Source organism: Pipra filicauda, unplaced genomic scaffold, assembly GCF_003945595.2.
Source record: "Pipra filicauda isolate LSUMZ 115617 unplaced genomic scaffold, ASM394559v2 scaffold24_size8852520_pilon, whole genome shotgun sequence".
Taxonomy (NCBI): Eukaryota; Metazoa; Chordata; class Aves; order Passeriformes; family Pipridae; genus Pipra; species Pipra filicauda.
Window position 1 is genome coordinate 5341201 of NW_024104365.1, and position 25274 is coordinate 5366474.

The following is a 25274-nucleotide window of genomic DNA, read 5'->3' on the forward strand; positions in this document are numbered from 1 at the left end:
GACATTATTTAATTGGACATGAGGGTGTAATACAGGAATTTCCGTTATGTGATGGATTAATTGTTTTCCTAATACTTTAAAGGCTGAGATCCAAACATTTTTCCATTCTATTGCAAAATTAACTGCAATAAATCTGTCAGACCCAATTATTCATTTAAAACATTCCACACTGATTAAATCTGCACATTTGCCTGCGTGCAAGCGCGAGCGAGGGAGAGGAGGTGTGCACGGAGGGGGGAGTCCAGGTTTATTCCCTCTCCTTCTCAGAACGGCAATGGTGTTAGAAACGAGTCCTTTAAATTTAACCTGGAAAATGTGAATAGCTCAATAGTCTAACGAGAGGGTGAAGAATATGTGGACACATGTCCCTGAGCCTCCCTGCCATCCTTCCTCCTCGGTACCGGGTCCGAACACGCAGAAGCGTCACGTTTGGATGTTTGATGCTGTTTGAAAAGATCGTATTTTACTTCTAGTGGGGGTGGGGTTCTTGATTTTTTTGTTTTGTTTTGTTTTTTCTTTAGTTTGTTGATGTTTTCAAAGTCTCTAAACAAAGTCAGATGTGTTAACAGTCTTATTAACAATGTTAAAATGGAATTAACAGCTTGTGGATACCTCTGGAGTACAATAGAATGTCAGCCTACCCTGCCCCCTTATAAATCGCGTCCCGCTGTCTTTCTTTTGTTTCGTGCCCAATCAGCAAACTAAAGTTTTGTTGAGACAGAAGGGCAGTTCAAGTGTTCCTGCTTCGGCGGAGGGAGGAGCGGCGGTGGGGTTTCTCCCTGGCCCCGGCGAGGCCCCCATGTGAGCGAGCGACTGAGGAGGGACACGGAGCAACCCCCAAACCTGCAGGCAGGGCTTTGCTGACCCGCCTGCCTCCCTGACCTCTGCCGTCCTGTTTTGTCAGTTTAAAAGGCTTTGCCGAGGTTGTAGTTTACTTTTATGGGCCTTTCAGCGCGGCTACAAAAGCTTTTGTTTATTTTAGATGTAGCGTGGTTCAGATTTCTATTAAACTTCATATAATTTCGGTGGCTTTGCCGCTTCTGTAAAGGTTCGTCGCCGAAATGGTGCCGTGCCTGCTCTGAGGCAGCCAACATCGGCTGGGTAATCACAGCGAGTTCAAGGAATTTCGGAAATAATTTGTCTCTGAGAGTGGAAATTAGCACCAACACATGCTGTTGTTTAACTCGATTTCACCATAATTTGGGTGCAGCACTGAGGACCGACTTTTATTTTGCCTTTTACTCCTTTAAGTTTTACTTCTTGCATGCAAACTCTTCAGAAACCTCTCCCAGCCAATTTCAGTGTTCAATGCAAAGCGAACATTTAATGAGATCTAATTTTTTTAACATGGCTAGAATCATTTCGAGTTAATTTGTACAGAAAATTTATGTAAAACAAGAGACATTCCCCATAAGGAAAATTCTTATGTGTTTTCCTTTATGGTAATTATATTTTTAATCCTTTCATCCAAGAATCTCCAAGTATTTACAATTTCTCCTAGAAGTGCAGAGCACTATCAGGCAGATGTGCACTTCAAGCCCTTTTACCACTCAAAAAACTGCAAGGCACAGACAGGTTGCAGTTCACCCAAGGGCTGCAAAACATTCTCACACCCAAAGTAGAAAATGGCATCCCTTTTTCAGGAGGACTCAGGCCCCGTGTGCTCCCAGCTGGCTCTGCAGGCTGCCCCAGAATTGCCTGTCCCACCCAACTCTGGCTCCCTGGCCCCACAGCTGCCCTCTGGACAGGGATCGTGCCCGCTGGAGATGCAACTGCCCACTATGGCACCCAGGCAGTCTCTGTGTCCAAAGCCTGCTATGTGGAGCAATGGTTTTGTCTCTGGCAGCCCATTGGGCTGTGTCCTCTCTGAAATAATTTGGCCAGGCTAGACTACACTCTTCCCTTGCTTTCCCCAGGCTTCCCAATGCTGGCTCCTGCTGTGTCCCCATGTGCATCCCACAGCCCAAATGCTTTGCTTTTGCTTTCCATGGGGTTAGCAGAGGGATGCTTGCTGTCCAGTGTCAGAGCTGCAGCTGGACTGCCTGGCCTTTCTTTCCTCTGTCCCCTCTGATGTGTGTTCACCCCCTCAAACCCCAGACTAAATCCCTGCTGCCTTCTCTTCCCTTCTCTTCCCTTCCCTTCAGTTTACACAGCTGTTCTGTAAAGGGAGGAGGTGATACCAAATGCAATGCAAATGGATCAGTAGCCCATGGGCCATATGACTCCACTCTGATTGGCATCAAGCATAGCTTGCCCTCGCCACCACAACACAATCTGAAAATGTTTACCCTTTCTGTGGACCATGTTCCCAAGAAGGTGTGTAGTGATGAGGATTGAGTTCATTACTTTCTTACCTAACTGGTACAAAAACTCTCTCACAGGGAAACTTGTACCAGCTTTCCACATATAAAACCCAATATATGGTCTTAATAATGAAAGAACCAGGATGATAAAGACTAAATTATAGAGAAATAAAATGTATGTTATTTATAGTATAGCTTACTTTACCATATTGTAAAAATATTAAATATTTTCTTTCAGCTTATTTGAAATGCTCTGTGCCTATTTTTGCACTCTAAGGGTTTTACAACACTTCAAAATTCTACAGATAAAAAGATATATTTTCATCTTATTTTAAGGCTGATGAAACTGATAAAACAAAGAAAAATTTGTAAGCATGTGCTGGTTTATCTGTAGAGAAAAAATAGATACCCATTTTTGGGATGTGTATTCATTTTTATGCAGCATCTGCTGAGAGAACAAAAACATCTTTTGTCTGTCTACTAGAAAATTCTTAAATAGTGTTTATTGAGAAAATATTTGTTGCTGATTGAAATTGTGCGCTACAATAACAATGACAGTACTTTGCATTTGTTGTCATCTTCCAAAAACAGGGATTCTCAAAGGGTCTCAGATAAGCAGTCCTTCCAGGAAGGATGCATAGGAATGTCAAGGTGAGCTGTGCTGGTCACCCTCTGCACCCGCTAGCCATCAGCCATCCCCATCACCTGGGGCATAGCCCTCCCATTAATCACTGTGCTTCTGTTATTATGGCTGTAAATGTCATTTATTTCAGTAGCAGATCAACAGCAATGGAGGAGTGCAGAGTAGCAGGGCAGTCCTTGCCAGCTCACCTTTACAGGGCCCCAGAGCCCAACCATCGGAGGTGCTGAGACCTTCCTGTGGAGCAGCTTCAATGGAGCAGCGGCTGCTCCCTGCTACTTCCCAGCATCAGGCCCTGGCATCGTTTTGTTGTACAGAAGCTTGCCCTTGTGTGTGATTTTTCCAGATTCTTTCATTTCTGTGGTTATGCAGAGATCATCTTTCTGTTAGACATCTCCTGAGAGAAGATTTAAGAATAATCACATTTCCTCCTTTTTATTTCTATTCTTTGTAATGTGTAGCAAATTCCTATCAAAGATTTTATGGAAAATCTGCAACAGTTTTGTATATAGAGCTGTATGGAAATTCCTCATATTTATCATAGTCTTGGTGAGTTCTCGGTGATGCCTGCAGGAGTTTGCAGGAATTTTCTGAAAGGAGAGTCCCACAAACTACACAACAAATTTAAAAAAAAAGGAAATAATAAACAAACTTAATACCATTGATTTAAACCAGTTTTAAGTGACAGAATATATTACCTATTTGCTCACCCATTTGGGTCCAAAGAACTCTCATTTGTTCGGCAGAAATTGAAGCATGAGAACAGGGCCAAAGCAGCGTTACACTATTAATGAAAAATGTACCCACATATTCAATATTGCAAATGCAAAGAGATCTATTGAAGGTAAAATCTGAAAAAAAAATCTTTCCAGGATTAAGCCTTCATACGAATGTCTCTATTTGAAAGAAGCTGTAATATTATACAGTATAATGATATCTGTTATTTAAGTCTAAAAATACTAAATAGTACTTTTTGGACATATTTCCTTCTGATTCATCTGAGGAGTTTCTTCAAGCTCCTGGAGGTAGGCAGAATGAGAAGGAGGATTCAGTTTTAGTGAAAAGTGGCTATGCAAGAGAGGTGGTGGTCACTTGTTGGCTGGAGAAGAGGATGAGGCATACTCAAACCCCTTGGAGAAGGCTCTTCCCCAAGACCTCAGAAAAGTCCCACAGATGTCTGTGGCAATCTGTCCTTTGCCCTTATCTGCAGGAAAAGTGAGCCTTGGCTTTGAAGCAGGAGAAGAGAGTGTGGCTTCAATGGGTGCCAATTTTGTGGTTTCTCTTCCTTTGGGTGAGCTACATATGAGCTGAGATAATGTGAGGGTCAGGGTACATGCCAAGGGCAGAAGCTGCCAAGGATGGAGAGTCCCATCTTTCCTGCAAAGCAAAAAGAGGCTCCTTGACACAGAAAGCACTGTCCTGAGGGCTGGGGCACAAAGGTGCTTGAGAACCAGACGTTGTCCATTCAGTCAGCCTAATGCTCATTCAGGTGGAGAGAGGCACTTGGACCAGACTCCTGGGAACTACACCAGAGTATTCCTGGGGTTCACCTCTGTGCTTAACCCCCACCTGGCTAAGCTTTTCTGAGGCAAATAGTTGTGTTCATATTCTGTGTTCATCTGTCTTGAATGATTTATTTATTTCCCTTTCCCATGCCAGGCAAGTTTTATTGAAGAAATCCTGCAGGTTAACTAGTTGCAGGTGACTTTAGTTTGTGTGGCTTCTGCCCTTGCAGCGAGGTGGCCAGAGGGAGGTCTCTTGGGAACTGAGGAGGCTGCATTTCATCCACAGGCAGAGCTGGCATGGGGTGGGTGCAAGTGAGCAGTGCCTTGGGGAAGGAACTAAGAGAGTTTGTGGGTGCCAGAAAGGAATTTTGAATTCCCCAAATCAATGGAAGGGTCTTATCACACTGATTCTTTACTAGCATTATATTTTTATGAAAACATACTTTTAGTAGGAAATGCTGTCTCAACTCAAAATGTGTCATCTATATAGGTATACCTATATAGATATACTCTATATAGGTATACCTATATAGAGATTTTTCCATAGAGTTATAATACATTAAAAATATATGTAAAAGGCATAAGACACATTTTGAAGATGTAATACCTTTAATTTTATATTCTTTCCTATTGCAAGATGATTTTTAAACTGGGAAACTTGGGGAAACCTTGTAAATGAGGCTGCCGGTTTATTTATTTATTTGTTTCGTTTCAGCTGAGACAGATGGGATTCTCGGATCATGCACTGGTAAGCCTTCCTTTGGAATTCGCGCCACTGTGGCCACAGAGCCCAGATGGTGCTTAAATCTGTCATTTTTTAACAACCCGACTTTCTTAATTTTATATCCAAACACATTGAGCATTCAAAGTGATTAATTACTGTCCAGATATGTCTGTGCTGCAGCAATTTACTCGTGTGTGCCAAAGATCATTTTGTTTTGGAGTAGGTAGTTTGGTGAGGGCTGAGTGGGTGGCAAGAGACTCACCAGAAAATACTTTATGTTGGAGGTAGCAGCATGGGGCTCCTTGTATCGCCTTCCCACAGCAGTGGCTGAGCAAAAAGTTTCAATAAGTAAAACAGAATTTTGGTGCACGTGGACTTTTTACAGTTTCCACGGGGAGTTTTCACTATTGCATATAAGCTTCATTTTCACTAAATCTTCCATTTCACATCAAAAAAGAGTTTTTTGATGCATGACAAGTACCAACATTATCCTTTCAGGATTTTTTATCCAGACACCAGTGGCATGGCCAAGATTATAATGGCCAGGTATTTGGTAAGAGAAAGCAGAAGGGTTTTTGTCAAGAAGCAGAGCTTGCTCCCAGAGGTTTCAAGAACTAAATTAATAGATTACTGTAATTCTTCGGAATCAGATGTTTCTCTGAGTCTTCTCCTCAATTTTGGGAGTTTTTTTAAGTGGCCATTTTTCTGGAGGAGTTTAAATATTATTTGCAAGTCCGACACTTGCATTAATTTTCATGCTTGCGGCAGGCTGCCATCAGTTCCTCAGTTTTGGAAATGAGGGAAGGGCTGATGCTGCATAGTTCATGCAGCTCTAACTCTAGCTTCACAGTGGACATTAATATAGTCCATCAAAATCCTTGAACTGCTGCTGCTGTTCTTTTGACCGAGAACCATCAGACAACCACCTGAAGATTATTCTTGGATGTTACTGCATATTGTTTATTTGGTTACTTAGATTTGATGCAGGTGGAAGTGTGGCTTTCAAAAACCCAGAGAAGTGGGAGCTTCCTCCAACCAAGAGTCAACCAGGGTTTCTAGGACTTCCATCCCCTCTGTGAAGGAATTGTATTGCTCGTGGTATGTTTAACACCAGCAATGCAAATGTCTAACTCTTTTCATTACTGGGGGACACCGGGCAGAGTCAGGCTGTGTCACGCCTTCTTCATACAGTCTTTATACCTTGTACAGTCTTAACTGTTAGCACCACAGTTCATGCTCAAGAACAATTTGCACTAAGGAGTAGAAGTTTAGCAGTGATAAATCTGGGTTCTTCTTAAAAACCTAGAGAAGGGACTATTCCTCACCATATGAACACACTTGAAAAGGAGTATATCAGGGGTCTGAATGTTCCAATTTTTGAATGTACTGTTATTTAACACTCTGCTGTAGAAGGGTTTTGTTCCGTGAGTGCTACATCTTCATGTAGACATTTCCCTTGTTAAACTTCAGTAGAATTTAGTTACCATTAGTAATTACTGACTGGTGGTCACTATTGCAAAATTGATAATATTAAAAATCTAATGTACAGGATTTTTTAAAAAAAACCTTTTGAGCAGGGAGGCACCGAAGCCCAGTGCTGTATCCCAGCATTGCTTCTAGAGCAGTGAACATTACCTCTTTCACATCCAAATTTTCCTCCCATCTTCTAACACAGTCTAGGAGGTCTTAGAGTAATTATATGAAGTTGCAGCAATGCTTTGATGTTTGTTTGTGCTTTATGATTTAATAAGGCAGTAGAAGACTGAGAGAGCTCTGGTTTTTAGGAGAGATTAATTTCTTTCTGGGGAGGGAGTTTGAGTTACTGTGTGTTTCTTCACTCTTTTAGTGGCGATATTGGTATCTAGCATGACATTTTTCAGACAGGCTAAGAGTTAAGTTAGAAAGGAGTTTTTCTGTTCTTTCTGATTTGTACTCTACTGTATACTAAGAGCTTCTTACAATGTCACCTTATATAGCATTGAATGTTCAGTTAATTTTAATGTAAGTTATGAATCTGAAGTTTATATAAAAAGGACTGATAAACCCTTAACCTGTGTACCAGTATAAAAAACCCTAACTGCTCTGCATTGCTAGTGTTAGATTAGAAGAAGCCTGGTTAGTATTTATTTTCTTTTTTTTCCTTTGATAAATAATTCATCTTGGTAGAAACTCTATAAGCTGTTAATAAAATCAAACTAATCAAATCAAATAAAATCAAATAATAAAATCTTAAGCTTTCATTAAAATGGATCCTGGTGGTGTGGTGGGAATTCATTCCTTCACTAAGGAGGTTCAGTTCTCTCCTCACCTTGTTCCTGGGTATCGTAATAGCTTTGGTAGCCCATTTAGTGCCTTTACTAAGCATCAGCAGTTAGTTCTGCACTTTCTAGGTGCCCCTAAAATGTAATAATTGTACTTTCTTAGACAATGAAAGTGATAGTTTGGTGGCTTTTTTCACTACCTTTATTAAATACCAATAAAGGCAGATTTACATCTGTAGCTCCAACTCTATGTTGTCTTTCCTGTATAAAGAAAATGGCCTAAATTCTGGTCCTGTTTTCCATTCACTTTATTTCCAGGAAGACGTAGAAAATGATGGTACTATAGAAAAAGTGCTACTTGGTTTGCACTTTTCAAAATACTTCAGGGCAGTTTCACCCTTGCAGAAATTACTGCTGTTGCCACGTTAGTATTGCATGTTTGCCTTTGGAACAGAGATTACTTGGAATATCTTTGCACCATCTTCCTTAAATCTTGTTAGCCACAGAAATACCTGGCACTTCTCACCACCTTCTGACACCTGACTGTGTCTTCTCCTTGGAATGTGCTCCTTAGGAAATCCAGGGGTTTGATTTGACTACTCAAAATATAGAAATGAGTAAAAGTTAAACTAGGTTATCTGATCAAAATCCCAAAACACACTCAAAAGGATGAAACTCCCAAGATCTTGGTTCTTGTTCACCTTTAAAAAACAGTGTACTTCATAGAAACATAGAATCACAGAATGGTTTGTGTTGGAAGGGACCTTAGTTCTAACCCCTGCCGTGGGCAGGAACACCTTCCACTAGAACAAGTTGCTCAAAACCCCATCTGACCTGGCCTTGAACACTTCCAGGGATGGGGCATCCACAGCCTCTTTGGGCAACCTGTCCCAGTACCTCACCACTCTCACAGTAAAGAATCGTCAGATTCATCCGATTTCAAATCTATATTCCTAGCAAAATATATGTTTTTAGGCTATCTGGCCATTTTCACCTCCTGTCCTCTATCAGGGCAGGATAAAAAATTTAATGGAAAAAACTGCAAAACAATTCCTTTTTTCTGGAATATACTTTTGTCATGGAGTCAAAGCATGGTGAGTTTGGTACCCACCCTTCCTAGGACTCCTCTCTCCTTTCTGCAGGAGCACTTCTTCCTAACACCCCAAATGCTGGACTCTCCAGGATGCTGCTCTAATCACACAAAAAAAAGCCGTCTTTCACAACTGAATCTTTTTAACCTTTTCCTAATGAGTTCCCAAGTGCTTTTTGGCCATAGATATTAAAGCTTGTGTGTTTGCGATTTCCCTGGCAAGCTGCCGTTCGTAAAAAGGATATAGTGTTTTCTTGGTCCTTTGCCCAAAGTAATTTTGCAAGGAACTGTAAGTGCATTTAGTACATGTCATTCATTGGAGAGAAGTCATTGTAATTGCATTTGATCACAATCAGTTTATGGCTCTTTTATCATGTTTTCATGCTGCATATCTACTCAAACATTATAGCAAAACTTAATGGCTACTGTTTTACTTCTGCATAAAACATTTTATGGCCTTTTTGTGCAGCAGACATTAGGTTTCAATCACCGTTGCCCCATAGAGAGAGAAAAAAGTTGGATGAAGAACTATCAAAAGTCCTTAACTACATAAAATTTTATTTCAGGTCAACTTCCCATAAAAGATATTAAATGTATTTTGTGGTTTATTCTGCACGTTAACAATTCTAGAGGAGCTGCAATATTTGGGGGAAAGTAGTATGAAAGGGGGAAGTTAATTCACAGAAGATGTTTTACATTTGGGGTAGTTTTCCTTTGTAAAAGGATGGATTTGAATGTGGAAGGGGCGGCTGGAGAGTGCTGCCGACATACTTGAAGCGGCTTTAAAAGCTCACTGTTGCCTCCAAAAAATTCGGATTTCTGATCTTCTGCTCAGCCTTTTTAATCATTGCTTAAAATTTTTGATGTTCCATTCATAAAACTTAGCACAATTCATGTGCCTTAAATTATATGTTTTGCTGCCTGAGCGCTGCCGAAGTTCCCAGCTGAAAAGTTTAATTAAAAGGGAAACTTTGACATGCTGCTGAGAAGATTAGTTCGCATTAGAGTGTTGAGATAAAAGAAAATTTACTTCTAATCTAATTAACACCAATTAAAAGATGTAAAAGAATTTGCATTGGCCAATTGTTAATTATGCATCAATTTGCCTTTCCTGTGACAAAAAAAGCAAAATGTGACCTGTTTTGTTTTAGGATACCTATAGTGTGATGATATTGCCACAGTCATTTTTCATGTGAATTGGTTAAGATGGTAACACTTGCTTTGCATCAACCCAGTGCTTTGGTTTGTGTTCAAGACTTTAGCACAAGGTTATTTCAGCCTAATTGGTCTGCAACTTGACAACTCTACGTAGGGATGACGGAAACACAAACAAAACCTCCAGTTTTATAGAAACCATTGCTTGCATGTATATGCTTCTTCTCCTTAAATCTGTGTATGTAATAGCTTGGAGGCATTAGAGGGGCATGCTTGTCCATTTCAAAGTTTGTCTGTGTATTTACACATGCTTATATTTTTCTGATTCATGCTTTTTAGGTTATAGCTGGGATTATCTGGTAATAAATATGGGTTTGTTCCACATGCCTTGGCAATGGTTTTATGCAGGATGTAGTATTTTGGGAGAATTGGTGTGGCTAGTGAGCTTCTCAGTTTGCTTCTAGGTGGAAGGCTGAAGATATTTCATCAGTGTATGGTAGACACTGCATGCTTAAAATGTTCTTTATTGGTTTTATGTGCATTGGCTTTTTTTTCTAGTTTTGCTTTTCAGCTTTGGAATTTAAACATGAGATGTTTAGTTCAGTATGAAGAAAGGACCCAGGGAAGACTAGGGTCTAGAGAGTAAGTACTATCAGAAGCAGCTGAGGGAGCTGGGGTTGTTTAGCCTGGAGAAAAGGAGGCTCAGGGGTGACTTTATCACTCTCTACAGCTACCCGAAAGGAGGTTGTAGCCAGGTGGGGGTTGGCCTCTTCTCCCAGGCAACCAGCAATAGGACGAGAGGAAATGGCCTCATGCTGCGTCAGGGGAGATTCAAGTTGAACATCAGGAGAAAGTTCTTCGCAGAAAGAATTGTTAAACATTGGAATGGACTGCCCAGGGAGGTGGTGGAGTCACCATGCCTGGAGGTGCTCAGGAAATGACTGGACTTGGCACCACTTGGTGGTGATGAGTCAAAGACTGTACTCAATGATCTCAGAGGTCTTTTCCAAACTAAGTGATTCTGTGTCATTCGGAGATTCTGTGACTGTGCTGTCTATGTTCTCTTAAGCACTTTTATTTTTATTGAGATTATTATATTACTAGATGATTTTGTATATAAATACCATTTTTTTTGTGACACCACCAAATGAACAATTAGTTTATGATGTTGGTTGCTGCTTGTGCCTTCAAAAACATGAAGCGAAATTCAGTACAAGTTTCCTGAATTCATGTTTACTTCATCATCTTTCCTAGTGCTTTCACTCACTGTCTGTACAGCTGATAGTGTAGATACAGTTTGCCTTCAATGTGGCAAATCTAATGGTTTTATGGGGATGTCAAAGCTCTAAGCAGAAAGAAGGTTGTGTATTTCCAGTAACCATCTACAGAGGAGAGGAGGTGCATGCTGAGGTCTGAAAGAGCAGTTATGTCAACCCCACTTTAGGAAAGAAATATGGAAATGGAGTTTTATGGCCACATTGTAAATTATGGGGACAAAAGAGAACAGAGAACATATGAAAGGGAATAAAAATATTTGTGTTATAGTATTGCTTGCAATCAAATAGTATAGAGTTGCAACAATGTCTTAATTAAGAATTGCTCTGGATTTGATCACCATATTCAGAAATATAAGTAACTCTTTACCACTGTAAACATGTATCAAGTAGCTCTTCTGTATGTCTTCGTGTTATACCTTGCTGAGCTCTTCTTTATGCTTTATATTGCCTTTTGTGAAAAGCATCACAAAGGTTCTTTCTAAAGAAAACAAACCAGGAGCTAGAACATTAAGAGTATATTATATATTTGACCAATCACTTTTATAAAGTCTGATGCAAGTCTTTAATGTGAGATCCTTGGAGAATGCTTTAGTTTTTAATATTTCTATGACCTTCTCCAGGGGACTGAAAAATTACTTTGAAGTATCAAAGTGGTGCATGGAGTTTTAGCTGTGTGATTCCCATTAAAGTCAGTAGGAGCCAGGTAGCTAAAACTCAACACAACTATGAAAACACACTCCTTGTGCAGTGTTAAGTAGTTAAGCAATTCTGTGACATGGCAGTGACATTTTACTGCAGTTGCTGGCTTTATAGGTCCACTCAAGGCTTGTATTTTTACTGGAGTTTTACTGTTCAGTGAAAATAGTAAAGAATTATTCAAAAGCAGGTGTAGGCTATTCTACTAAAAGGCACAGCTGTTGGGAAAAGCTGAAAAATTACCTATATTTTTAATGTGAAATGGTAACATCTGTTTTGCAAACTCTGAGCTCATCACTTGCAGACTGGCCATACTGTAAGCATTTGTTTGAGGTGCCTGAAACTATTTTGCGTACTCTCAGCCCAGGACCAAAATCAACCCTTGGTAACCCATGGTGCTGGCAGGTGATTGGGAATTCTCAGCTCAGCCATGCTCCTGTCAATAAGAAAGATGAACCTGTGCTTCCCAGAGGTACTGACAGGCAAAGCAACCACCCAGAAGAGAAGCCTGATCTAATTAATACAGTTTCTTTTTGAAATATCTCTACATTTGTCTACACATGTCTATGAAGTTTGATTTACACCAATGTGAGGCAAGAAATCAGCTGTTCTGTTCACCTTGCCTAAAATCAGAAAGGAGGATTTAAAGCTTCCAAATTTTGCATTTCACAGCAATGTTCAGTAGCCATCTGGACAGCCTTCTACTGACATTCCTACCTGGGCCTGCCACGCCCTCACAAGCAAGGACCAGAGCTGTCTACCAGTGCTGCTGTCTGGTACGTGCTCCTCCCTACAGCAGCGGCTCACAGATGTAGCTTCTGAGAGGACTCCTCCAAGTTGCAAGAGATGAGGTGTATTGTCATATAAGGTTCTTGAGGAAGTAAACTTAAAGCTATCCTATCTGTTTCATAGGCAGCACTGAAAAATCAAAATTAATTGCTCCAGCGTATTGGGGCCTGAGTTCGTCACCAATATGACACAGCCTACAATACTCAAAAGATAAATCTAGACATTAATATCTGACTACAGCTTCTTGATATGGCAAATGATATGTAGACGTTTACCTTTTCACCAAAAAATTGTGAGATGCATATAATGCATCACATTACCTGAATAATACCGCAACTTTTATGCAGCTGGGAAAGTATATTTATAGTGTCCAAGTTAAAGCATATCACATTTTGTAGCAACAAGTGCTTTGTCATTAATGTGGTCATTTCAGTTTTTCTCAAGCTGACTGAAAATTTTCCAGAATTAAGTAACATAGAAAGATAGCGGGTAGTGTCCACGGACTAATATGTCCTTAATTCCCAAATTTTTGTTATGTGAGTCTCAGCACAGTTTACCAGGATCTCCCCTAGTACTAAACAGGGATTTCAGTGGTAAAAGTAGTGTTAATTCATCTTTAATATGGGCGTATGGCTCCCGGAAGCTACAGGCTTCAGCATATAAAATGACAAAGCAGAAACTGCAGAGATAAAAAATCCGTATCAAAGAGGAGTCTGCAGCCCTTCTGTTTCGAAACAGGGTGCTGCATTTGGAAGTCATAGTGTTGACTTCCTTGGGTCCATCATTTATATGACATAGATGTTCTGAGCTTCCTCGGGTTCTTTCTAAATACCATTTTCAAACCCTTTGAGAAGACCATAGTGATGGTCTGACCTATACTTTAAGGTACAGCACGAGGCCAAGCACTTGCTCAGTTTTCCTCCTCTGCTACCCCATGCATGTTTATACTGAACTGTTGGGAAATGTATAGTGATATTCATTGCTACATGACAATAGCGAGTAACTCTTCTCATATGGTTAATGTAAAATTTTGTTTCTGAAATTTTTAAACAACACAGTGCATGAGTGTGCATCTGTATTTGCATATTTAGTTCAATTACTAAAAAAATCTTTCCTTTGACTTGCAAAACAGCAAACATTTGAAAAACAGAAGAAATAATAGTATCATTACGTTAGCTTTATTAGACTTTTCAGGCCTACAGATTAAATAGAATATGATTTTATTTAATAGATTATTATTTTATTATTCATTTCTCTTTAATTGAGAAATTTTCTGTAGTATGCAGAGTGAATTGAATTTTCATTACGTACCTAGTCAGGGACCAGTCCAAATAATTCTTTAAGCAGTTTAGAAAAAAAAAATGCTCATTGAAGACTTGTTAAGTCGTGTGAGAATATGCATTAAATGCTTATCTCTCCTGTGGGTATGTAGGTATCAGCTACTTGGTTTACTGTGTGAGGTTTAATGCTTTTCTTCTAATTTCTAATGAACTTTACCACCAGACTACTTGATCATGACTAAGCCTATGAACAATGCAAATGGAATTGCCCCCTGATGGTGAGGAATGGGGCCCAGATGGCCCTTAAAAGGTGATAATTAGGAAATATAGCATATCTGAGTAGCTAGAAAGAGAGAAATTTGTTGAAGACAGTCAATCTGTTTGAAGCAATGGTCTTTCCCTTAATTATATAGATTTTCATTTAAGGCTGCTTTCAAGTAAATTTTCCCAGAAAATTTTATTTGCAACTGGAAACTAGAAACCACTGATTCTGCTTCTCTCTGTTTCAAGTTCTCTGTGGAAACTTTTTGTGTCATATTGTCTTCAAAATATGAGTGACAGGCTGGCTGTATATATTGTCACAGTATTTTGGGTTGTAGGTATCCTTCTGCTGCAAAATGGCAGCAAAATGAGAAGCATGAGAGATATAGATATTAGTACGTTGTCAAACATATGTATTACCAGAATTCAACTGTAAATTCTGCTGGATGAGGATTTGCTTGCTTCTAGAAAGATTTGCCACTGTTCTGAGCATTTCTTTGCCTTTTGGGGGTTTCATAAAAGCTCAGATTTTTATTTCTCTATTTAATTTTATAACTTTATTAAAACACTGTAATTTGGAAATAAATTGTTTCTTTATATTATAGATCAGATGGTAATGAAAGAGTACACAGGTCACTGAAGGCTTTCCAGTGTAGTTCTCCCTTTACAGCTGCCTTATGAAATGAGGTTTTATGTTGATTGCATTTGCTGTGTTGTGAGAAAATTGCCAGTGGGGAAAGGACATCCTTCTGGGAGGATGTTACAGGGGAAAGAGACAAGTTACTGGTAAATCCACTACTATTAATTTTGTAAATTTAGTAAACCGTGTCCCTGAGAGTAATGTGACTCAAGCACATATCAGAGTTTCAGACAACAGGTAGATAGATGTAAAAGGAGAGCCATATCATAGATATTAGTTTTTTGAATATGAAATTTTGACTTGAATTTAAGTGTTGAACACAAGCCTGTGACAGGTATTTAGCAGTAAAATCTGTTGTGATGGCCTGCTTGCCTCAAGCTTACATCATGATTCACCACATCAGAAATAATTCTCCAAAACACAGGTTTGAAGCCTTGCAGACTGTGTTTTATTGCTGTAGGAGAGGATAGACTTGCTGACAAACTAGGGAAGGTCCTCCAGGAGGACTTTTTGTCCCATAAAATATTTAATTTTGTCTCATATTCTGTCTTTTAGGAGACAGTACAATGTTCTTACCCTGTCACATTGAAATGGAAATATAGGGCTCAGCAGCCACTGTATTGCCTGGGCCCAAAAGTGCTCTGATTGTCATTGTCTGTGTTAGCCTCCACCTTATGTTATGTATTGTCATCGGTTCTAAATGCATTTTCCTCAACTTCTCCTTGGCTGAATTGGGATCATTAAAAGGTCAGGTTTCCAGATCTTTAAATATCAATGCGTTACTGGTTTCTCTTCTGTTTGACCATCCTCTTCTTGCTAGGAACTAAAATCTAGTGCTGAAGGAAAGCCAGCCTACTGAGAGGGAAGCTACAGGAAAATGTTTTTTCCATAATGTCTTTTGATTTTTTTTCTTCCAAGTCTAAGGTACTCTAGTGAATAGGATGATATCTATTCAGTTGTTGCTTCTATGTCTACAAGTCTTATTGCAGAAAGTAAAAATATTTTCAGGACTTTGAATACACTTATCTTGTTTGATGATGCAGCTAATATTAATGCTAGTACTAATAGGATGTGTAATTAAAAAGTAGTCTTTTTTGTCGGTTTGCTATAGGTTGATCTGACACTGTTGTAATATATCTGTAAATTGGTCCTCAGGCAGATAGTGGTTTGTCCAATTTTTTTTTTTTAGTTAAGAGTTTTTTTAGTTAAGAGTTTTGAAGCATGAAAGCAAAGTTTATGAAATTCTCACATTTTTAGGAGAGTTTTAAAACTATTAGCTATTACATAGAAAAAAATCTAAATTGTTAAGAATAGCTCTGACTGACAGCATTTAAATTCAAATCAGTATAACTTTAGGAGACGTGTGACTACTGAAGTGCCAAAAAAATACCAGCTGTAAGTGTGTGTGTGTGGGCGGAAATAGTAAATAAACACAGCAGATTTTGTCCTCCCCACCTCACATATCAGAGCATACTGTAAATAAAAACGTAATTTCAGCAAGGCCTGTGGGATTCACCATGTGCCTGATTCCGGAGTGATCCAGACGCAGACCCCACCAATCAGCATCCATGTCTACAGCCAGATCCAGCGTGCAAGTGAGAGCAGTCACGATTAGAATTGTCTGTGGCCCTTGCATAATTTAGATGATTTTCTGAGTATTGGAATAGCACTGCCTATTTGGATAAAAGTAGTTTAGCACACACACAAAAGAGGATGTTGTTCTTCTCGATTGTGAGTTTTCCACATGCTCAGCTTTACGCCCATCTGAAGCAACTAGCACGTCCAAATGGATGGAATTAAAGGTGTGTAAAGAGAAAGCAAAGGAGACAGACAGTTGATGTTTGCACGTAAGAAGCTGTTTGCCTGTTCATCACTTCCAGAAGTGACTTTCCATTTGTCAAGTCACATGGTTGCCTTCCAGGAGGCTCCCACCTTTCCTTCCCTCTGTGCTGCCTACTCCAGGAGGCTGTGCTCCCTTCCTTGCCATAAGGGAAGGCTTTGCTACCACCCCATTTTATCTCCCAAGTCTCCCATGTGCTGCATTTCTTTTTGTTCTGTCTGCTTTTAGCCAAATAAGCAAATCTCACCTGCTAGGCATGATGGCACTGCTTCCCAGCATTTTTGTAGGGTCAACATTTTGGGTTCCCTTCTGCTTTGAATGGAATAGTTGGGGTTATTCTGCTGCTCTTTTGCAGCTGGTTAAAAAAAAAAAATAGAAAGACTGTTACTGCCATTAATGTTGTATGTTATTCAAAAAGTTGTTGTAGTCTCTCTATCCGTCCCAGCCTACCAAAAACCTTCCAGAACGTTCCAGATTCTGTCATTTTACAAGTAATTTATTGCAAGGTTAATTTTAAATGGCAGGAAGGAAAAGTTGGAGGTGGAGGGTTACTGCATGGCACTCTGATGCAATTCAGTGTGCTTGCTCTGTTTATTATAATTGATTGGGAATGGTTAAAGTACCTAACAGCTGCCTACTATATTGTGCTGATATTTATATGGTACTTTTATATTCTGTCTGAAACCATAAGCACAAAGGGTTTCTAAAGATTTAATATAAAACTTGCTTGTAAAATTCCAAGGTTTATAGCACAATTCATTTGATGCAGACCTGTTTGGTTTATGTGGGTGGATGCTACTTAACTCAGCGCTATCCTTTTCCATCTTTCTCTCACACAGAAAAACTCCACATTTTGAAAAGCTTAAAACCTTTTATCTTACTGAGACAAGCTTAACATCTCTTTGTAAGGAATTATTTCTAGAGTAGGTGACAGGTATACATGCAAGATTAATGTGGCATAGATATCCTGAAGTACTTTAAGTCACTTGGATAACCAGTGGCCGCTTTTCCTTAGCACTTGAAACCTTTTGTTTAGAATTAACTCTTTAGTAGCTTACTTTTCCCCCCTTTCAAACGGACAGCCTATGGCTTGATCTAGGCCATGAAACCGGCGCAAACTTGCTCAGGACCATCTTTTCCCTTTATCCAGTGACCACACTTGCCACGAGATGGGCCTCTTCTGATACTTTCTCCAAAGTTGAATTTATAGTTTCATGTGTTTTACACCTAACCTTGGGTTTGTGGCTCGTGGTTTCCTGCTCTAGTTGGGGTAAACCATAAGCCCTTTTCCTCCTAAGCCTGTGACCATTGGAAGGCTTTGTACCACCTTTATTCAGCCACACTGGCCTGTCAGTGAAGGAGCATAATAAGTTGGGGAAAATTTACAGCTCTCTCTAGTTGTTGGCAAACATGAATGTCTCAAACACTTGCTCTGGAGCCTCTTCCACTACCACTGTGGTTGCTTCTACAATTTCAATGACTTCCTGGGAGTCACTGTATTTCAGTCCCATAAATAACATTATTCTAATGCTACCTTCTGCTCTGCATATATTCTGATTAACTCAACTGGGAGCACACAGAGGCTGAGCTGGTTGGGATAAACTGAAGGGACTGGGAGAAAAAAAGCAAGTGTATTAGTCCAAAATCAGTGGCTTTGCTAAGGGCAAAGAAGGTGTGATGTGAATTTTTTCCAAGTCATTTCTGACTGCAGATGGTGGTGAGAGTGTCCTGGACAGCTCCACCTCCCGGGACACCGATCTTTCCCCAGCCCATAGCCTCTTGGGATTTGCCTTGCCTTCAGACTTAGTGTTTGTCTGTGGAAGAACACCTTGCAACAGGTGGGCCAGCCCTGTCCCATGACAAACTGATTATGGCTGGGAAGCAAGTTTTCTTGGAGCAGTGTTAGCTGTGTATTGCACTGAGCATTAGTCCTACCTGATGCTATAACCTCACCCAGTTGCCTTGCTTCAGTGTTGTGCCTCCTGGGGCACTTGAGTCTCTAATTCCCTCCCTGAATGAGGTTTCAATGAATTTACACCTGAAACATTAAAACCCACAAGGTTTTAACATGTATGGTAATAATGCTAAGAGTATTCTGGTTTTGAACAGTGTGGTTTCCACATTTTTAGGCTTTTCTGTGCTAGCAGATGGCCTTGAGATTTAGCATTTTTTAAAAGTTGTCATGTAGGTCTATGACTCTCAGAAAGTCAGGGTGAACAAAAGACAGCATACCATGTTTTATAATGCTGATAAATCCCAAGGCCACAGTTAGCATACTGAGTGTTAACAAAAATGAGAAGAGGCAAATGCCTCTATGAGTGTGGTTATTTGTGCTCATTTTTTTTCATGGGCTGGATTTAGCTTTAATGAATGCATCAGTGTGGCAGGAGCATCAGAGGCACTCCCTGCCCCTTCCCACCCTTCCCACCCCTGGTCCGGATGTTATTACACAGTGTTAAGCATATTCTTTCATGGGCATTTGCAAAAGAATAGGAAGATTACCTTATTTTCATGTCTATAGCCTGCCTCACAGATAACTTGTGACCTGCTAGAAGTACTTATACTTGAAAATACGGCTGTGGTTAATCTGCACCCGCAGAAAAACCTGTATTAAATAAGGAGTCAGAAGCAGGGTGGGATTAGAGAGAGAAAAAACTGGTTGGTCACATAGAAGGAGCTCTTGGGCCACTGGAAGAAGAGTAACTCCCTATCACATGCATTCTCCTTATTTTGTTTCGATTTGTATTTGAACAGTTAAACCGTGTATTGCATATATGAAAAGAAGAAACTAGGAATTCATGGTTTGGGAAAGGAGTAAAGCTGCTTGCTTTAACACTGTGCTTCGTAGTGGGATATAAGGATTGCCTTCACTTTGCAAAGCAGTTGTGAGTTCAGGTAGCTAATATACATCTGCTGAGCTCAGGTAAAAACACAGTGAAGAGGAGGCACTTCAGTTTTGTTCTGAGGTCATACCCTGACTCTACATGGAGTTAACCTTCTGACAAAAATGAAGTACCTAGTTTCCAGTGTCATTCTACCTGCCAATATCTGCCATGCACAAGTTATTTCAGTGGGGAAAAAAAAAAAAAAAGAGCAAGCTGCTTTTTTATCAGGGAGAAGCCTGAGGTGATGGAATCCTCAGCCTTACAAAAATATAAATGACCAGGCTTTGATTCCTGCAGCAGGTTTAAGGCTGATTATTTTAAGAACCATTGAAACCTGAAGCCGCAGCCCTCTGATTACAGTCCTAGTCTATATTTGACATAGTGTAGTAATGATTTCTAACATCTATTTTAGTTTGGATTTAGAGAGAGAGAGGCAACCTACACTGAAGTATATTACCATGCTCTGACTTGTGAGCATTGTGTAGGAGGTTTAAGTCAGATTATTTTAAGAACTCAACAAGCCTGAAACAGCGTTTTTATGATTATAGCTTTTCCCCCCCTATCCTTTCCACCCAGAGCAGTAGTGAATTCTAACATCTCTTTTAGCTGGCTTTAGAGCAGAGCCAGCCTACACTGAATTGGCCTCTTTTGATGCTACAGTATTGACTGAGGGGAGGGACAGATGGAACAAAAATCCTAATTGCCCAAACTTACAATAGGTTCCCAGCAGCAGCCATCACAAAAGAAATGTTAATGCAGTAAAAGGTAAATGGAAGGAAGCTAAACCCAACTTGTGGACAATTCAAAACCTACATCAATTTATTTTAAACTGCTTCCTGCAGTTTGTGAACACCTTCCTTGTCATAGTAGAATTGTATTTGTTTTTACATTAGTCACTGCTCTGCAGAAGTCTTATCATGCTTCTGCAATTGGTAAAGTAACTGGAAAATGCCGTCTTGGGATGAGGAACAAATGACTTCCTATGGTCCGGGCCAACTCTGTTGAAGTTATTTGTTGCAAATGGTCAACTTGCCCTGCATAGTTTTCACAGCTGCAGCTGAACACTTTCTTTTCTAGTAGTGAGACTTGAGGGTATCTGCAAGCACAACAGATGGCAGCAGTATTTTGATGTTTCAGCCTCAAAATGAGGGGGCAAAATGTCATTACTCATCCATCCATCCATCCGTCCGTCCGCCTGTCCATCTCACAACAATTCTGTTAATGTGTCATTCATCACATTTATATTTGCTGTGTTTTCTGTTCCATTTCTGTTTTCTGATTCCCTTACCTATGTGTCTGCCTTTTAAAATGTAGCTCCTGTGGATGATGCTACAACTAATTAAGAGCATGCTGTAAACTGAAGAGTGCATTGCAAGAATACGTGATCCATGCCATGAAAAGCTCCCCCTCATTAAACAGATTTTAATAGTTAGTTTCTTTGACTGACTATCACTACCTTTTCTAATAATGGGTACAGCTCAGGATTAGTTTGCCAGTTCTCAGACTTCCAAAGTAGGCATTAATTCAAGACACAAGTTTAACATACTTTTAGCCACTGTAAAGAATCTGTAATGACAGAGCAAGCCCTCTTGTGTTAGACCAAATATTTGCTATTTGGGAAAATGATCCATTCTCTAAAGAAACATCAGTCATAAGTAATTAATATCTAATTTTCTAACTTTTTGAGGGATGATTTTCATAGACTGTTTGGAGTCCACTGTTCTCCAGCTGATGGATACCTGCAATTACACTCTCAGGAGAAGCAAATACAACTGTCCTTTAAAATTAAAGTAAGGTGGGAACTGCTCCATATTTAGCCTAGAAGATTTTAATTTTTTTTCTACTGTGTTAATAAAAAAATCATTAACAGTAAGTTGACAAGGACCATGCCTGGAAACTAAATCCTGTCATGACTGGCTTAGTACCTTATTGAATTTGGCAGTCAGGTTCCTCCCTGGCATTCTCATGACCATACGTCACACCAACAAAATCTCTCACGTGGATGAGAGCTGCACAGGACAAAGTCTTCAGCCAGTGGGCTGAAGGAAGTATTTCTGCGATTGTGTGTTTAATCAGAAGCTTTCTTAGTCTCTATACATACAATTTAAAGTACTCTGCCATCGAGATAGTTTTATAAAGAAAAACAAAGCTCTCAGATGCAACTGCATTTGTCCAGCCACGGAGTCATATTCAGTGACCTGCTCCTCTGCACCCAGAAGGAGGCAGTCAGGGTGGAGATGGCTATTAATCAGAAAATGCTTACATGAACATACTTGTAGGATAATCTGTGATGCTTTTGTTGTGCAAAAAAACCTCCGAAGTTATCTATATGGTTTGACATTATTCTGACGTATTTAGGCAAAAAACATGGAAGTTCCAAGTGCACAAGTCAGACGCAGAGTTGGGCTTTGGGGCTTACCTGTACGTGCCTTGTCAATAGTAAAAATGCTAAGTGATAAAGCTTCTAGAAGTTCCTGCAGAAAACCGTGCTGCAGCTCCCTGCAAGGCTCCTACCCTCCCTCCCAAGGTGCCAAGGTACAGCTGGTGTTTGCCACTCTTGCTTTTACCTTGCTACTCCAAAAGCCCCCCTCCACTCACATTACAAAATTGATGTTCATTTTGACTCAGAAACCTTTGATGGGATCATGGTCAGTTGCTGCATCCAACATTTGTGGCCATCGCTTTTGTTCTGGAAAACCTTTTAATTTCCCTCTCCATCCGCAGCATGGTCTCAAGTGGGTGGATGGAGGAGGGCAGCTGCCAGGTCCCTCCCTCCCGTCCCTCATCCAGCTCCAGCTGGGTTCAAGATTTAGCTTTTAATTATAAAGTGCTTTTTCCCACCTCTGCCTGATTATTAACCCCTTCTTTACCTGACATGCGCATCACTTGTGGGAATGCTGTAAAAACACCAGCCTAGGGTCCCTAGGGAGATGTATCTGGTGGTGCTCAGCAGAGGGGTTTTTGTTAGCAGAAACATCTCCCCTTCTCCTGTTTCCCTTTCTGCCTCCTTTTCCAGCTGACAAGGAGTGAAACTTGGGTTCTTGTGAGCTGAATTACTTCCATCCTGTAGCCACCCTCTACTGTGGGGCACTTGGCTTCAACGCCTGGCAGCAGTGTCGCTTGCTGTTCCCGTCCACAGTAACAATTCAAGGTCTGTATGTTTAGTTATAAAAGTCAAAGGTTAAGTGATTTGGGAATAAAATGTCACTTAATGCGACAGAAACGCGACAGAACTGAACCCGCTGATGCTTGCATTACTCCTGGGGTTTTCTTTTTGCTTGCAGGCTCAATGTTAAGTAATTTTATTAACTGAGGAGGGGGAAACAAATTATTTGCTAACATTTTTATCCTATTGTGAAATTTATTGCATGTTGCTTCATAAGGTTTTGAAAGCAACACAGTTGTGAAGACAAGGAAGGTAAAAATGGAACATGTTTGGTTTTTTTTCTTTTGGAGGTGTTATTTAAAACATTGTGCAATTAGTCAAAAAGATTAATTGTTGCTTGTGGCTAAACAGATGATAAATTTTAAAATTATATTATTACAGTGTGTCAGCATAAAAGCTCTGTGTCCCAAGTGTGTCGCCTTTTTATGTTTCTGTTGACAAGGTTCACATTTTATAGCACGCTACCAGAAAGTGTTGACACATATTCAGATCACTGATTAAATGTTTTTAAAACGTGCCACTCAGAAACTAACCCTGATGGTCTTGGAGACAGGCATTTTAGAAGTCTGAATGCATTTCCCTTCATCAGTTAGGTTGTAACACAGTGAGCAGTATTAATTAACGATTCTCTTTTTTTTTCTTAAATTTTAGTACATTACTTAGGAACAGAGCTATTTATAATATATTTTTAGGCACATATTTTTAAGGTTGTCTTCAATATCGTGTCACAAGTGTACGTTAAATAGTTACTTAGATGCTGAAATGGGCAAAAAATCATTTTCTCATATAGCAGTTTGTGGAGGTGTTTTTTGCTTTTGCTTGTTAACATTTTGATTTGTCTGTCTCGAGACCATTGGATGATGTTAAAAAGCACAAGGCGGTGTGTTTGTAATTTCAAGCTGAGGTGCTCTCCTTACTTTGGAGAGCACTCATTACGTGAGCCTTTCACTCATTACGTGTTCCAAGTCCTGCAGTGTGATTTTCCAACTCAGACATTTTCTCCTGCATGGAATTGCCTGGAAATGGATAAGCATCCTCCAGACCCACCATTCAGGTTTACTCAACCACTTTTTATTGTCTGGTGTCACAGGTTTCTGGGCAGTTCCCATTGCTTCTGCTTTCACAGAAGGGCTGCTTCTTCCCTTAGAAAACTCATAGGAGAAAAAGCAAAACTGGTCCTGAAAGCACAGGTGGTTCCTCCCCAGACCTGCTCACTTTTGTAAATTCAGGCATCTTTGTAGTTTCTGCTCTCATCTATTTTCTTTTCTTGGAAACCAAACGGCCCATTTGCAGGGATAACCATAGGTGTAGTATTACTTGGTTGTAAAAATCCCTCCTGTGAGTTGTCATGTGTTTCAGCCTCCTGAGCCTGTGCTTAGCATGAGTATCCCAGCTCTTGCTCTGGGCAGCAGCTGCTGGGTAGCTCCTTCACAGACTGAAAATAATTAACTCTCATTAGAAAAATATTACTTTTCATTGGAGATATGCTGTGAAGCTTAACTTGATATTTTCCACTGGGTTTGAGGTTTTTAAGAGAGAAGATGTTACTGAAATATGAAACATGCCATCTATTAGTGTCCTTTCTCAGCATTTGTGACTCCAACCTGAGTGAAGCTGTAGTATTTCTGGAGTGAAAAGTTAGTCAAGTAAGAGTATCAGGTTTACAAATTACCTTGCTATTTCATGGAATAGGAATGTTTAAAACACTGTAAATGTATCTATAATTATCTCATCTCTTGGTTCACTGGTAGATTTTATTGTCTATCAAACTCTACTCATATTACGAGTACTGTCTCTATTCTGTTTTGTTGTCTTGCAATACAACTATTCAGAGAATTTTATTTTTTTTCTGGAAAACACTACTAAAATTTTGGGCTAATGGGGAAGCTGACCGAGTGGAGAAGGAATTTTTAATTGCACTATTTAAAGCCTTTTGCATACTTCGTTTCATCCATCATTAAAAAAAAATGTGGGGCTTCAGCTTCAGTTTCTAGTGAAAACTCCCTGTAAATATTTTTAAATAAAAAATATTTGAAAGAAGACTTCCTCCCATCTTTATGAATTGAAATAACCTGTTGAGGGGGAAATAAGTCCTGGTTTATGTCTGTAAGTCCTGGAAAGCATCACATATATGCTCAAATAGAGCAGATGAAAGAGACCTATCAATCTCCCTTCTGCTCTCGTGGTGATGTTGACCCGTCTCTTGTTTTCCTTTCCTGTTAGGCTACGGAGGAGCATTTTTCTAGTGTCTGGACTGTGAAACAAACCTGTCCATAGGGCTGTGGTACAGTCACGTGAACAGCAAGTCCCTCCAGTTGCCGCCTCACCTGGGAGCCACCCTTCTTGTTTTGCTTCTGCCATCTGGGGCTGCCACGCTTATGCTTGTCCTCTCTGCCAGCAGGAAAGTTGGTAGAGCTTGTACAACCCAGGGTGGTAGGAGTGTACTAAAGAGAGATAAATCGTGATTTTACTCAAGAAGGTAGTTCAACCCATCCTTGAGACAGCAGTGATGAACCATCCCATGGGGAGATGCCTCTTTCTCCACAGGTTTCCAAAAGGAAACAGATAACTTATGTGGGCTTGAGACCTTATATATAGTTGACTAAAGAATTTTAGAAGGCACACTAGCAAAATTCCTGGTCTGTTAAATCAGTGACTTTTTTATTTCATTGAATTCACTAGTGCCAATATAATTCACACAGAGTGCTCCAGAAAATTCCTCTCTGGCAGTCAGGTGAATGGCCGAGCACAGGGCACCTGAA

The 25274-nt window shown here is 40.0% G+C and overlaps 1 protein-coding gene across 4 annotated transcripts in view; it reads left to right on the forward strand.

Moving 5' to 3' along the window:
• Positions 1-25274, forward strand: part of CLYBL (citramalyl-CoA lyase) — a 170022-nt gene that overhangs the window by 34111 nt on the left and 110637 nt on the right. Inside the window, exon 1 of one of the 4 annotated variants that reach the window (XM_027741041.2) lies at positions 5170-5196. The exons of the other annotated variants lie outside the window; for them this stretch is intronic. Within the exon in view, the coding sequence (XP_027596842.1) occupies positions 5189-5196 (8 nt within the window). The 5' untranslated portion in view covers positions 5170-5188. Of the gene's footprint in view, positions 1-5169; positions 5197-25274 lie in introns of those variants that run through there. 4 annotated transcript variants of the gene reach the window in all.